The sequence below is a fragment of the Tachysurus vachellii genome, chromosome 11 (assembly GCF_030014155.1).
Source record: "Tachysurus vachellii isolate PV-2020 chromosome 11, HZAU_Pvac_v1, whole genome shotgun sequence".
Classification (NCBI taxonomy): Eukaryota; Metazoa; Chordata; class Actinopteri; order Siluriformes; family Bagridae; genus Tachysurus; species Tachysurus vachellii.
Genome location: NC_083470.1, coordinates 2600001 through 2615000, shown reverse-complemented (window position 1 = coordinate 2615000; position 15000 = coordinate 2600001). Strand labels below are relative to the sequence as shown.

The 15000-nt window shown below is 43.4% G+C and overlaps 1 protein-coding gene across 2 annotated transcripts in view; it reads right to left on the bottom strand.

The window, feature by feature from the left end:
• Window positions 1-15000, bottom strand: part of fcho1 (FCH and mu domain containing endocytic adaptor 1) — a 44714-nt gene that overhangs the window by 25426 nt on the left and 4288 nt on the right. For both annotated transcript variants that reach the window (XM_060880719.1, XM_060880718.1), the window contains exons 2-3: window positions 8791-8845; window positions 5106-5197 (exon numbers count right to left, since the gene is read on the bottom strand). In XM_060880719.1, coding sequence (XP_060736702.1) covers window positions 5106-5197; window positions 8791-8823 — 125 coding nt within the window. In that variant the 5' untranslated portion in view covers window positions 8824-8845. The remainder of the gene's footprint in view (window positions 1-5105; window positions 5198-8790; window positions 8846-15000) is intronic.

Below are 15000 nucleotides of genomic sequence, written 5' to 3'. Positions count from 1 at the left end.
TATTCATCTTGATAAGTTAGAAGATCCTCTGAGAAGTTGTTTCCATCTTAGATTCAGGGTGAACCAGAACGTAATAGGACCCACTCATAATGGAGGTCACACTCTTGATCTCGGATTAAATATGGAAAATATAGTCACAGATAGACACGATATTTGCAATTTCGCTACGTCGCCGTGTTAATCGTACATTTACGTCTTCTACTGCAGAGAGATTTACCACAGAGTCTCCAAGAATGATCATCCCTGATTGGATCGCCATCTGACCCACAGAACTTGCTCCTGCATCTGAGTATTTAGAGTCAGTGTTTCGCTGCACACTAGATATCGTAGCTCCACTTAAAAGGAAAGTAATTAAAGAGAAAAAAAAAAATAAAAAAAAATCGCACCCTGGTACGACGACAAACACACGAACTCTAAAACAATCGGCTAGGAAAGTAGAACGTAAACGGCGTCGAGCTAAATTATCGCTAAGCCAGTAAATAAAGCCTTCGTAGCTACAAAAATTCTCTTAGTGCTGCTAGATCGGTGTATTTATCCAGTCTAACTGAAGACAACAAAAATAATCCGAAACTTTTATTAAATACTGTAGCAAAATTAACTAACAATAAAAACGCTGTCGAAAAGCAAACGCCGTCTATTTATTAATGACTTCAATTGATGACATCAAGACAGAAAATTCAGACCATTCGTTTAAAGGTGCGGTCTCCGTTGTTTGAGAAATGCTTCAGAAAACTGAGTCGGGACGACAAACAAAACAAAAATCAAAACAAACGTGTAGCCAATGAGCAGAAAGGGGCGTGTCTTGTCAATATGGGTGGAGAGAGTGTTCAGTGTGCATGTGTGACATTAGCAGAAAGCGGTTTTAACATTGACATGGAGGATAAAAACAAAGAAAGAAAGAGAAGAAAGACTTACGATAAGGTAAGAAGTAGGACGTGTTAATATAGGATCAGCTTTCCAGCGCTGGAGAGAACTGAAGGAGCAGGAAGTTGGTCACATATTCACAGATTGGAGTTTCCTGAGTCAATAACTCCTGAGCTAAACGCTGTTACTACACAAATAACACCTCTTTTCTATCGTAGTAATGTAGAGACGCAGCTACAACCGTGTTTTGTGTAGTAACAGCGTTTAGCTCAGGAGTTATTGACTCGGGAAACTCCAATCTGTGAATATGTGACCAACTTTACTTAAGACGCCGAGGCGCTTTTTTCCTTCTCGATAGGTGAGTAACGTTGGTTTTGCTTTGTTACACAGAACTAATATATGTCTTTGTCCTTTACATGATTATGCTTGTGTGTCATTTTTGCTTGTTTGTTTATCTACAATCGTATTGTTCTTCCCTTCAGCTATGATAGACACATTTCTTTCTGTTAGTTGCCTAGGTTCCGTATGTATGTGTGGGCGGAGCTATCGATACAGGGGTGGGACCCATTTGGGTTAGGGGCGTGTTTGTTTTGGTGATTTTAAATGTCAACATTGGCTTTCAAACATTGGAGACCCCACCTTTAATACCAACTAGAACCAGAAGACATGAAAACATCAGTCTTATTTTATCAACACTGTATTGGCTCCAAGTCAAATTTCACATTGATTATAAAATACTATTACTAACCTATAAAGCACTTAACGGTCTCGGGTGTGTAGTGTTTGGTAAACTGGGATGTCTGGATGCTGACGCCTACTTCTGTAAAGCCGCTTTGAGACGACGTGGATTGTTAAAAGCGCTATACAAATAAATTGAATTGAAAAATAATCAAGAGGAACAACTACGGCATCTTTTTTTGTTGCTAGCAGCAAATGTAGGCTAGGTGAGAAATAAACAAGTGAGTATTCAGTAGGTGAGAGGGAAAAAAAAAAATCAGCCTTTAATCAGGATGTCGTTATCGACGATCAGCTGCTGACCGTCACTGACGTTGAGAGATTCGATGCAAGCTTTTCTTAAAGTAAAATAGAAACCTGCACTTCCCAAGTACTAGCTAGCTTAGAATTAACCAGGTAACATAAAGAACGAGTCCAAATAGCCTGAGTTCATGAGGACACGCGTGTGTGTCTGTTTATGCTACGTACGGTGATCAATTCGGGATCAAGATTGTTATCCACTTAGCGAGAAACGTATAAAAGGCTCAGTATTAAAGAGTCATAAATATATAAATAAATAAAATACATAAGAAAACACAAGAATCAAAACAACATGAACACACAGAATATATAAACAAAGCAAACAAAGACTATAATAAACAGAATCCTTGAGTCGTTGTTCTGCTGTTCGTGACAACCTGCAGAAGGTTTTCCTGAGCCAGCGTACAGCAGGATGTTTCAGCAGGCAGGATTTTAATCCCACACTGTAACCCTGCCGCTGGACGGGAAGCACTGCAGAGCGAATGTCATTCTGTGTAAATCTGACAAAGCGTAAACATTACAGTCTGCTCATAAAACAGCCCCAGGAAAGAAAAATCAACCTGTTTGTCTTTTTAACGGCATGCAAATGTTGCGGTCTGTTACACGGCAGTGACGAAGGGCCTCGTCTTCAGCGAGCGGAGAGAGGTTTTTATTAAATAAAATAAACATCTCAGCACATTCAGCAGATGGGGACTCGTGAGCATGAAAACCTTAACACAAGAGACAGTGAAATCTAAACTCTGCTTGAGGTGCAGCAGTAAGAACAATACAGATTTATGACGTATACAAATACAATGACATTTACATACAGAGACCACGCCCCCTTCAGTGAGAATGACATATACAGAAACCACACCTCCTTTAGTGGGACTGACTACATAGAGGCCACACCCCTTCAGTGAAAATGACAGAGACCACACCTCCTTTAGCAGGACTGACTACATATAGAGGCCACGCCCCTTCAGTGAGAATGACATACACAGAGACCACGCCCATTCAGTATGAATGACAGAGACCACACCTCCTTTAGTGGGACTGGCTACATAAAGAAGCCACGCCCCTTTACAGAGACTGAGTTTCAGAAGTTCATGTGGCTTATTGTTACCCCCCGCTGTAACACACCTGAATGCACTGATGAAGGCTGCAGAAGGCTGAGGTACCAGCTCAGGTGTGTTTGAGCAAGAATAGAACGCAAACACACACACACACACACACACACACACACACATACAGAACCGGATTAATTTTCTGCGGTAAGGGGAGACATGAGCTAGAGCACACTCTTCCACCAGCCTGATCCAATCCATGGACTCAAGCCAAATACACACCGATACTCAGAATCAGTGTGTGTGTGTGTGTGTGTGTGTGTGTGGACCCCTAGCTGTGGACAGTAACCTCTTTGTTCAGTGTTACTCCTCACACACCAGTGTGTTTTAACACTCCAGTGTGTGGTGCAAAGCTGTCATTCTTACAAAAAGAGAGAACGTTCAGACACTATACACCAACGAGAACACATTCGGTTATGGTTATTGTTTGGTATTGTTACTCTTATTATTAATATCGTTAGTAAAGTAGTAATTGTATTAAATGTATTTGTTAGTAGTAACATTAATATTATTAAAAATAGAAGGGTTAGTAGTAATATAATCTGTATTATCAGGAGTACTGCAGCTACAATAATAGTAACAGTGTTTATGTAAGCAGCAATAGTGCTATTATCAGCCGTAACAGTGTTAATGTGACCAGTGTCTTAATATCAGCATTAACAGTGTTAGTGTCAGTAGTAATAATGTTAATTTCAGCAGTAATAGTGTTAGTGTCAGTAGCAGTGATAGTGTTAGTGTCAGCAGTAATAGTGTTAGTATCAGCAGTTAGGGTTAGTGTCAGTAGCAGTAATAGTGTTAATATCCGCAGTTACAGTGTTAGTGTCAGCAGTTACAGTGTTAGTGTCAGCAGTAATAGTGTTAGGTTCAGCAGTAATAGTGTTAATATCAGCAGTAATAGTGTTAATATCAGCAGTAATAGTGTTAATATCAGCAGTAATAGTGTTAATATCAGCAGTAATAGTGTTAGTGTCAGCAGTTACAGTGTTAGTGTCAGCAGTTACAGTGTTAGTGTCAGCAGTTACAGTGTTAGTGTCAGCAGTTACAGTGTTAGTATCAGCAGTTGGTGTTAGTGTCAGTAGCAGTAATAGTGTTAATATCAGTAGTGATAGTGTTAGTGTCAGCAGTAATAGTGTTAGTGTCCGTAGCAGTGACACTGTTAGTGTTGATAGTTGATAGTAATAGTATTTATAGTGCAGTAGTATTGATATTAATAGTAATAGTATTGATAGTAATAATATTAATAGTACAGTAGTGTTGATAGTAATAGTATTAATAGTAATAGTATTGATAGTAATAATATCATTAGTAATAGTATTAATAGTACAGTAGTGTTGATAGTAATAGTATTAATAGTAATAGTATTGATAGTACAGTAGTATTAATAGTAATAGTATTAATAGTAATAGTATTGATAGTAATAGTATTAATAGTAATAGTATTGATAGTACAGTAGTATTAATAGTAATAGTATTAATAGTAATAGTATTGATAGTAATAATATCATTAGTAATAGTATTAATAGTACAGTAGTGTTGATAGTAATAGTATTGATAGTAATAGTATTGATAGTAATAGTATTAATAGTACAGTAGTATTGATATTAATAGTAATAGTATTGATAGTAATAATATTAATAGTACAGTAGTGTTGATAGTAATAGTATTAATAGTAATAGTATTGATAGTAATAATATCATTAGTAATAGTATTAATAGTACAGTAGTGTTGATAGTAATAGTATTGATAGTAATAGTATTGATAGTAATAGTATTGATAGTAATAATATCATTAGTAATGGTATTAATAGTACAGTAGTGTTGATAGTAATAGTATTGATAGTAATAGTATTAATAGTAATAGTATTAATAGTATCACTAGTAAGAGCAAAACTGACTCAGACATAAACAGCTTCTTCATCACTCAGCAGCAACCACACAACTCTCTCACTATCCCGGTTTTTTCTCTCTTTCCATCTGTCTATGCACATGTCGTGCTCTCTCTCTCCCCCTCCCCCCTCTCCCTCCCTCCCTCCCTCTCCCTCCCTCCCTCCCTCTCCATCTCTCCCCATGATGACACCTCCCGCGTCTTCTCGCCGTCTCACCTCTCTCTCACAAACTCAGCCAGCTCTTTGGTGGCGATCTGGCCGTGCTTCATGTTGTGGTAGAGAACGTCAAAGCCTGCATTCTTTTCCCCCTGAGGACACACACACACACACACACACACACACACACACACACACACACACACACACACACACACACAGTGTATGAGATAAGCAGGTACAAACATGATTCACAAGCAGTAAATACACATTAAATCTGAAGATTTTCTCCACAAACCACAGTCTTGTTCTTCAGACCTGATCACATGTGTGGCGTCTACAACAAACTAAATAAATAATAAATAAACATTTTATGTATTTCTTATTATATATTCTTCATATTTTCTAATTTCTTTTAATTTGTTCATTATTTGGATCATTTCTAAAAAAACAATTTATACAATTTAGTGTGTGTGTGTGTGTGTGTGTGTGTGTGTGTGGAGTTTCTGATAACCCCAGGAACAAAATAATTACTTTTTCCAGTTAGTACGAGAACGTCAGCGAGGCGGCGAGGCGGCGAGGCGGCGAGACGAAAAAGTGAGGAAAATAATCTAGATTTATCGTACGGCGATAAAAGTTATCTTTATATGGTAAATGTTATTTTTTATAATACAGCTTGAAATAATATAAAGATGAAAAAATTGTATTTTTTTTATTTTTACATATAAAATGTTCATTATTATTAAATCAAAAATAATAATTTAATAATGAATTATTTTTTATTTAAAAAATCAAATAAAAAAAAAAATTAAATGTAAACTAGATTTGTAAAGTTCGTCGCGTCAAACTTTGATGTTGGCTTTGACGAAGCAAGTATCGAAAAGGCCGGTGCTTTATGGAGGCGAGTGGACATAAGGGACAGTGTTACTTTTAGAAGCAAGTGGACAGAAAGCTAGGGTGCGGAAACATTTGGAGGCAGGTGGAGACAAGCATGTGACGTCATCCGAATACTCTTGAGGGAGTTACCCTCATTGGGCTGAGTGTTTTGATATGTCACATGTCCATGTTGTGCTAATTTTTTATTTTTATGTGACATCACGTGACTTCACCAGAATACACGTGAGGAAGTTCCCCTCATTGGGCTGAGTGTTTTGATATATGGCATGCCCATGTTGTGCTAATTTTTGATTTTCACGTGACATCACGTGATGTTATCAGAATACACGTGGGGAAGTTCCCCTCATTGTTGTGAGTGTTTTGATAGGTCACATGTCCATGTTGTATAAAGTTTTTTGATTTGCATATTTTGGGGGCGGGGCTGCGGGACAACCGAAAGGCCAGTCGGTACACCAATTTAAACCTTTGTTCAGAGTCTCACCCTAAAGGAGCTGGCCGAGTTATAAACCTCCAAAGTTTATAATGGGAGTCTATGGGGGAAAAAAAGGCCACTTTGAGACCCGGTACCGGAAGTACTGGTACTTAGAAAAGTACTGGTACTCGGATCGCTTAGAAAAGTAACAGCAACAAACTTCAGCCCTAGGAGGAGTTACTATTGATAAATTTTTGTCTAAGCTTAAATATTAAAACAGTATGTTGGCTTCTACAAAGCGACATAATAACAGGAAGATTTATTATTAGGAAAAGCCCAAACGTTTTAAACAAAAATGACGTCCGGGTTTCAGCAGAAACAGAAAAAAAAAAGAATATTTGGGTTTTAGTTATTAGAAATAATGTTAACAGGGACGATTGTTACGAACTCTGAGCGACACGAGCAGACGAAGCGGCAGCCTGCTGTTTCTGGACGTTAGATAAGTGACGTGTGATGACGGCAGCACTAGTGTTCTGCGTATCCTACGTACGTTTAACAGGTTTAAAAACCACGTCCGCTCGCCAAAACCATCTTTAACGCTTTCTGCTGTCGCGTGAACGTCGTCATGATTGGAGTCTCACGTCAGAGAGAAACAAAAGAGGAGCTTTTATATCGAGTAACTCTCCAACACCGACGTATATTTTTTAATGCATAGTCACGATGGCTGAGTGGCTGAGTGAAATCCTGGAGTGTGCCTCGAACGAGGACGAGGTTCTGTCAATGTAAAGGTGTCGGTTTCAGTTTGTCCTGGATCGGATTCCAGTCCAACACACACTCACAGGGTATCGGATGTTGGGGGGAAAATAAAGGCTCGGAAAGCTCGATAAGCCGAGCGTAAATCCTGTGGCTGTTTAAATAGTTCAGGAAAGTACCAGAAACATCAGGTACTGAAAGAGAGAACAGAAGAAGAGCGAGGCAGTGAACTCTCGGGATGTGTGTGTGTGTGTGTGTGTGTGTGTGTGTTTGTTTTTAACTGAAGCCTTATTCTAAGAAAGAAAGATGAACCATGTTGCTACACAATAGTGCGCACACACACACACACAGATGCCCACACAGACACACACACACACACGTGCACACACAGACGCACACACAGACGCACACACACCTGGTCTCTGTAAATGGAGTTTTCATACAGTAAATGCGCTTGTTCTAATAAACATCTATTTTTCCTTCATTGTACACAATTTAATTTCACTCTCTACTTAACACACACACACACCCTCATTTGTTGTAATTAGCGATTAATTAACTGTTCAAAAAAGAATTAAATCTTTAAAATTACTGCACTCTGGGGTGTGATTAGGAAACACAATTCTAAAAACCAGCACACACACACACATACACACACATACACACACACATACACACACATACACACACACACGTACACACGCACACACGCACACACAAATGTGAACGCACACTCACACTGAAGTGATTGGATGGGTGATATCGAAAGCACCAAATTTAGGAGGTTGTGTGTGTACTGTATGTGCGTGTGTGTTTCCAACAGTCAGCACATACACACACCCGTGGGATCCAGTGTCATGGGACACTGCTGTACCAAGACAATTCACATTTATACACGCACGGGCACACAGACGCACACACACACTCGCATGCACGCACACGCACGCACGCACATGCACAGACACACACGCACACTCGCATGTACGCGCACAAACGCACGCACGGGCACACACAGACACACATACACACACGCACACTTGCATGTACGCGCACAAACGCACGCACGGGCACACACAGACGCACATACACACACGCACACTCGCATGCATGCGCACAAACGCACGCACGGGCACACACAGACACACATACACACACGCACAGTCGCATGCACGCACACGCACACACAGACGCACATACACACACGCACAAATCCAACGTTTTATTATTTTTTTTCCCACATCTGATATAAGCAGGAAAGATTTGTTCTTTTATCCTTTTCTTTAAAAGGATAGCAAAAGATTTAAGACACATGTAATTGAACTCAGATGAAATTTAAAACCCAATCTAATATGTTTGGTCATTAGTAGGCGAAGCTTCCTAATGTCAGATATCTGATACATGTACAAGGCTTTCTCTCTATTTTTGTCTCTTATTCTTTGTCTTACTAACACTCGCTCTCTCGCTCTCTCTCTCCATCACTCGCTTTCTCCCCCTGTAAGGTACACACCCCCCCCCAGTAAGGTACACACCTGAAATAACTCGGCCAGGTGTGCAGAGACCGCAGAGCGCTCTAGTCCCCGAGGACCAGCTGACACAACTCAGCGCTTTCCACTCCCTCACACACACACACACACACACGCGCGCGCACGGTGTAAGATAAATGAAACACACACACACACTCACCCAGAAATTGTTCTTGAAGTATGCCGTCTCCATTTCTAGGCTTTTCTACAAAGTGCTGTGGATAAAAAACAAAAGAGAGTCAAAGCTGAGTGTTAAACAGAATTTACTTACTGAAAGTGTTAAGACACATTGTGCGTACGTGTGTGTGTGCGCGTGTGTGTGTGTGTGCGTACATGCGTGTGTGTGTACGTACGTGTGTGTGCGTACATGCGTGTGTGTGTACGTGTGTGTGTGTGCGTGTGTGTGCGTACATGCGTGTGTGTGCGTACATGCGTGTGTGTGCGTACATGTGTGTGTGCGTACATGTGTGTGTATGTGTGTGTGTTAGTTATAAAAGACACCAAACTCAGGAAAAAAATCAGTGGTGTAAGCATCAGTCACCACCGCACACGTGCATATGTATCCATCCGTCTCTTTCTGTTTCTGTCTGTCTATTTACATCTCTCTCTCTCCTTTTTTCTGTCCATCTCTCTCTCTCTCTCTCTCTCTCTCTCTCTCTCTCTGTGTTGTAGAATATTGTAATAAGAGTACTCTGGGCCTGGAAGAGATGAAGTAGTAATAATCACACCAACACCAATAATAATAATGATGATGATGATGATGATGATGATGATGATGATGATGATGATGATGATGGTTGTGATGATGATGATGAACAGACATGCTGAGCTCGGATCGGATCGGATCGGAGCAGCAGAGCGAAACTGAATAACACCGAAGGGGAAAACAAAGCTGAGGTGAAGTGCAGAAGAGAAAAGAGGAACGGAGCGGGCGATCAGGCGGAAACTTTAACTCCCACAGGGGGACAGGATGAGCGGACGAGTGCTGCTGATGACAAGGCAACTCTAACGGGACAAAAATGTGGTGTGCAGAGGACAGAAAGGCAGCGGGACGCTTCGGAGCCCGGAACGAGTCGATAAAACTCTTTACGGCACTACAGGAGGCTGTTTAACAAGTGCCACAAAGCATTGTGGGTACTCCTCATACACACCCACCGAACGCTAAGATACTGCAGAGCATTGTGGGTATTCTACTCTACTGATTTAGCTGCCATTGTTTTGGTTGCTATGCTACAGTCTCTATGGTTACACACAGGCTTTTTTTTCTTTTTGCTGAGCATGAATTCTGACTTCATACAGCAGCAGAGAGAGTCGTCTGTGTGCTGCTGTTCAACTGGAGTGGTCTCACACACACACACACACACACACACACACACACACCCACACCCACACCCACACACACATTCTCTCTCCCTCTATCTACACCTCTCGCCTGTTGTGTATCTCTCTAACGGTCTCTCTCTATCTATGGCTCTATGCTGCTGTTTCTCTCTCTAACTGCTGTATCACTCTAAGTCTCTCTCTCTCCCTCTCTCTCTCTCTCTCTCTCTCTCTCTCCCTCGCTCTCCCTCTATCTACACCTCTCGCCTGTTGTGTATCTCTCTAACGGTCTCCACTTCTCTCTGTATTTGTTTATCTCCTCTTTTGCCCTCCAGTGAAAGTGCGGCCCTTTAGAGCAGAATTAACGGCGTGTAAGTTGAGCTTGAGATCAGACAGAAAACAAAGTGCACCCAATAAAAAAGCAATCGTGCAGTAACACCCCCCCCCCCCCGCCCCCCGAGCAGCCGAGCGCTCGTCCGTCACGCCGAGTTACTGCTACTCGCTCACGCAGGGCTTTTTTAAAGTAAGCAAGTGATCCAGAGCTCCCCTTATTCCTCCAGCCTGTGTGTGTGTGTGTGTGTGTGTGTGTGTGTGTGTGTGTGTGTGGTCACAGAGATGGGCTTTATCAGAGCTGAGATGAAGGAGCGATGGTCAGACGCCATGGTGATGATGCAAACAAACACTGACATGAAGCACATGCAAGAAAAAAAACGAGGTGCGGGGAAAAGAAATGGAAAGAAGAAGAAGGAAAAAAGAAGAAACAGGAGAACTTTCACGGACGAGGTCAACCTTCGTCCCACGCTCTGAAAAAAAGCAGGGTGGAGGCGCTTTCCAAAACAGAAGATCCTCTCGTGTCTTTGGGGAAAAAGCTGTGAATGCCAAGGAGAGAGGGAGAGAGAGAGAGAGCAGGAGAGAGAGAGAGAGAGAGAGAGAGAGAGAGAGCGGGAAAGAGAGAGAGAGAGACAGAGAGAGAAAGAAAGAGCGAGAGAGAAGGAGAGAGAGAGAGAGAGAAAGCGAGAGAGAGAGAGAGAGAGAGAGAGAGAGAGAGAGAGAGAGAGAGAGAGAGAGAGAAAGCGAGAGAGAGAGAGAGAGAGAGAGAGAGAGAGAGAGAGAGAGAGAGAGAGAGAGAGAGAGAGACACACACAGAAACAGAGACCGTCTGTCAGAACCGGAGTGTTCTGGGTCAGAGCAAGTTAAGAATAAGGGGAACAGACAATGAGATAATGAGAATTAAATCATAAAACAACAACAACAACAACCTCTGACACATACTGAACATCCTGAGGTGTGAGGACTTCCTGTCTGAATCTTGCAGCTTCCTGCCGGCTGAAAGCCGAGCAACAATAACTGCCCTATCAGAAGAGATACAGTAAGTGTTCACGCGATCTGTTCAACCAACAGGGAGCCAACAGTGTGGGGCCTAAACTTTTACACACCTTCTGTGGAGCTGCTGCACCTCTGTGTTTCTGTACAGGGGGGGTGGGGGTGGGGGGCAGAGAGAGAGAGAGAGAGAGAGAGAGAGAGAGAGAGAGAGAGAGAGAGAGAGAGGAGGAGGGACAGAGAGAGAGAGAGAGAGAGAGAGAGAGAGAGGGAGAGAGAGAGAGAGAGAGAGAGAGAGAGAGACAGAGAGAGACAGAGACAGAGAGAGAGAGAGAGAGACAGAGAGAAAGAGAAAGAGAGAGAGAGAGACTGACATACAGATCTCTATATCTCTGTCTGTCTGTCTCTCATCATCTCTCTGATTTTCTTTCTTTCTTTGTCTCTCTTTTTGTGTATCATTCTTTGTCTTACTAACTTTCTCTCTCTCTCTCTGCTTGTCTCTTGACAGTCTCTCTCTCTCTCTCTCTCTCTCTCTGTCTATATCTATCTGTTTGTGTCACTTTATCATCGTTCACTCGATTACAGATTAGACAAAGGTTTAAACTGCAGCTCCATCAGAGAACCAGTTAAAGTCTCTGCATGAACACAATACAGTGAGTTAGGAGTAAAGAACACTGAGCTCTTATTGATAAGTACACTCTCATCTCTGTCTCACACACACACACACACACACACACACACACACACAGTAGGTCATGTGCTTCCTTGACGACCCAGATAACAAACTGACTCGAGGTGCCCGTGTTGGAGATGTTTCCTCTGCACTGCAGAAACTCGACTAAACCACCAGATTTCCTTTCAAAAAAAAACACACAAAAAAAACAGCAGCCACTTTCACCACAAGCTCAACACACTCAGATCGAACAGTGACTACTTTAGCCTTGTAGCTTCAAATTTACACACGCTATACTGAGGCAATTCAGGAAACAATGTCAACGTCATTCTGACAAACCACAGGACAGAGTTTAAAAAAATGACTGACAGGTACACAAGCCACGCCTCCTTCACTGAGACTGACAGGTACACAAAGCCTCACCTCCTATACTGGGACTAGCAGGTACAGAAGCCACACCCCTTCACTGAGACTGACAGGTACAGAAGCAACACCCCTTCACTGAGACTGACAGGTACACAAGCCACACCCCTTCACTGAGACTGACAGGTACACAAGCCACACCCCTTCACTGAGACTGACAGGTACACAAGCCACACCCCTTCACTGAGACTGACAGGTACAGAAGCCACACCCCTTCACTGAGACTGACAGGTACACAAGCCACACCCCTTCACTGAGACTGACAGGTACACAAGCCACATCCCTTCACTGAGACTGACAGGTACAGAGGCCACACCCCTTCACTGAGACTGACAGGTACACAAGCCACACCCCTTCACTGAGACTGACAGGTACACAAAGCCTCACCTCCTATACTGGGACTAGCAGGTACAGAAGCCACACCCCTTCACTGAGACTGACAGGTACAGAAGCAACACCCCTTCACTGAGACTGACAGGTACAGAAGCCACACCCCTTCACTGAGACTGACAGGTACACAAGCCACACCCCTTCACTGAGACTGACAGGTACACAAGCCACATCCCTTCACTGAGACTGACAGGTACAGAGGCCACACCCCTTCACTGAGACTGACAGGTACAGAGGCCACACCCCTTCACTGAGACTGACAGGTACACAAGCCACACCCCTTCACTGAGACTGACAGATACACAAGCTACACCCCTTCACTGAGACCGACAGGTACAAAGGCCACACCCCTTCACTAAGACTGACAGGTACATAAGCCACACCCCTTCACTAAGACTGACAGGTACAGAGGCCACACCCCTTCACTAAGACTGACAGGTACAGAGGCCACACCCCTTCACTAAGACTGACAGGTACAGAAGCCACACCCCTTCACTGACTGACAGGTACAGAGGCCACACCCCTTCACTAAGACTGACAGGTACACAAGCCACACCCCTTCACTGAGACTGACAGGTACACAAAGCCACACCTCCTATACTGGGACTAGCAGGTACAGAAGCCACACCCCTTCACTGAGACTGACAGGTACAGAAGCCACACCCCTTCACTGAGACTGACAGGTACAGAGGCCACACCCCTTCACTGAGACTGACAGGTACACAAGCCACACCCCTTCACTGAGACTGACAGATACACAAGCCACACCCCTTCACTGAGACCGACAGGTACAAAGGCCACACCCCTTCACTAAGACTGACAGGTACATAAGCCACACCCCTTCACTAAGACTGACAGGTACAGAGGCCACACCCCTTCACTAAGACTGACAGGTACAGAGGCCACACCCCTTCACTAAGACTGACAGGTACACAAGCCACACCCCTTCACTAAGACTGACAGGTACAGAGGCCACACCCCTTCACTAAGACTGACAGGTACTCAAGCCACACCCCTTCACTGAGTGACAGGTACACAAGCCACACCCCTTCACTAAGACTGACAGGTACAGAGGCCACACCCCTTCACTAAGACTGACAGGTACAGAGGCCACACCCCTTCACTAAGACTGACAGGTACAGAGGCCACACCCCTTCACTAAGACTGACAGGTACAGAAGCCACACCCCTTCACTAAGACTGACAGGTACTCAAGCCACACCCCTTCACTGAGTGACAGGTACACAAGCCACACCCCTTCACTTAGACTGACAGGTACAGAGGCCACACCCCTTCACTAAGACTGACAGGTACAGAAGCCACACCTCCTTCTACACAGACCAACATACACAAGTCACACCAAACGTACACAGGCCACGCCTTCTTCACTGAGACTGAGAAAGATGTAGGAGACAGAAAGTGGAACGTTACTGAAGAGAAGTTTCTGGAAAGAAAAAAAAAAACGAACAGCGACGAAACAGAAGCGTCTTCGTCCCAGATCAGTTCAGTGTCCTTGTTCTAGTGGAACAGGCAGCGTGGATAGTTTCTGTGAGCAGATTATACTTTTGTGCTCAAAGCACTGTAGCAGCTGCGGCCCCTGTAACCAGGCCCATGGCCACAGAACCTCCATCTGCTGTGTGTGTGTGTGTGTGCGTGTGTGTGAGTCGTCTGGAAGCTGCTAACTAACCCAAAATCTCACCCCCTTGGCACTGCCCTCTTTGGCAATGTGGTAAAACTGGCACTGAGTTAAAAGAGGACACTGCAGTGGAGAGCACGAGAGATGGTGAAGCCCAAAACTCCAGAGATTCTCCACGGAGCCGAGAGGAAGCGGCTGCGTCCCGATCCGCTTCTCGGGTACCGAGGGCCCGATTTTAAGTGACGTTGGGTTTGTGCTGCACACTCACCTTATTAACACTTACACACTTCTGGTTCTCTAAGGGATTATTCGATGATTACGGGTTATACGTTGGAGAACCGAAAGAACCCTAATAATTCTTACGAATTCATTGAATCTCACGAATCCCTAATAAGCCTTTATGTATAAAGAACCCTTGAAAAGATTTCTCTCTCTCTCTCTCTCTCTCTCTCTCTCTCAGCATTTTTCCTCTTTCATCCCCATTTCTCTGTCTCACTCTCTCTATCTCTCTCTTCTGTCTGTGTCTGTATATCTCTCTCTGCCCACTTGGCTATTCTCCATCTCTCTTTTCTCTCTGAAGTAGGTGCTCTTTGTCACTGACATTCAGTA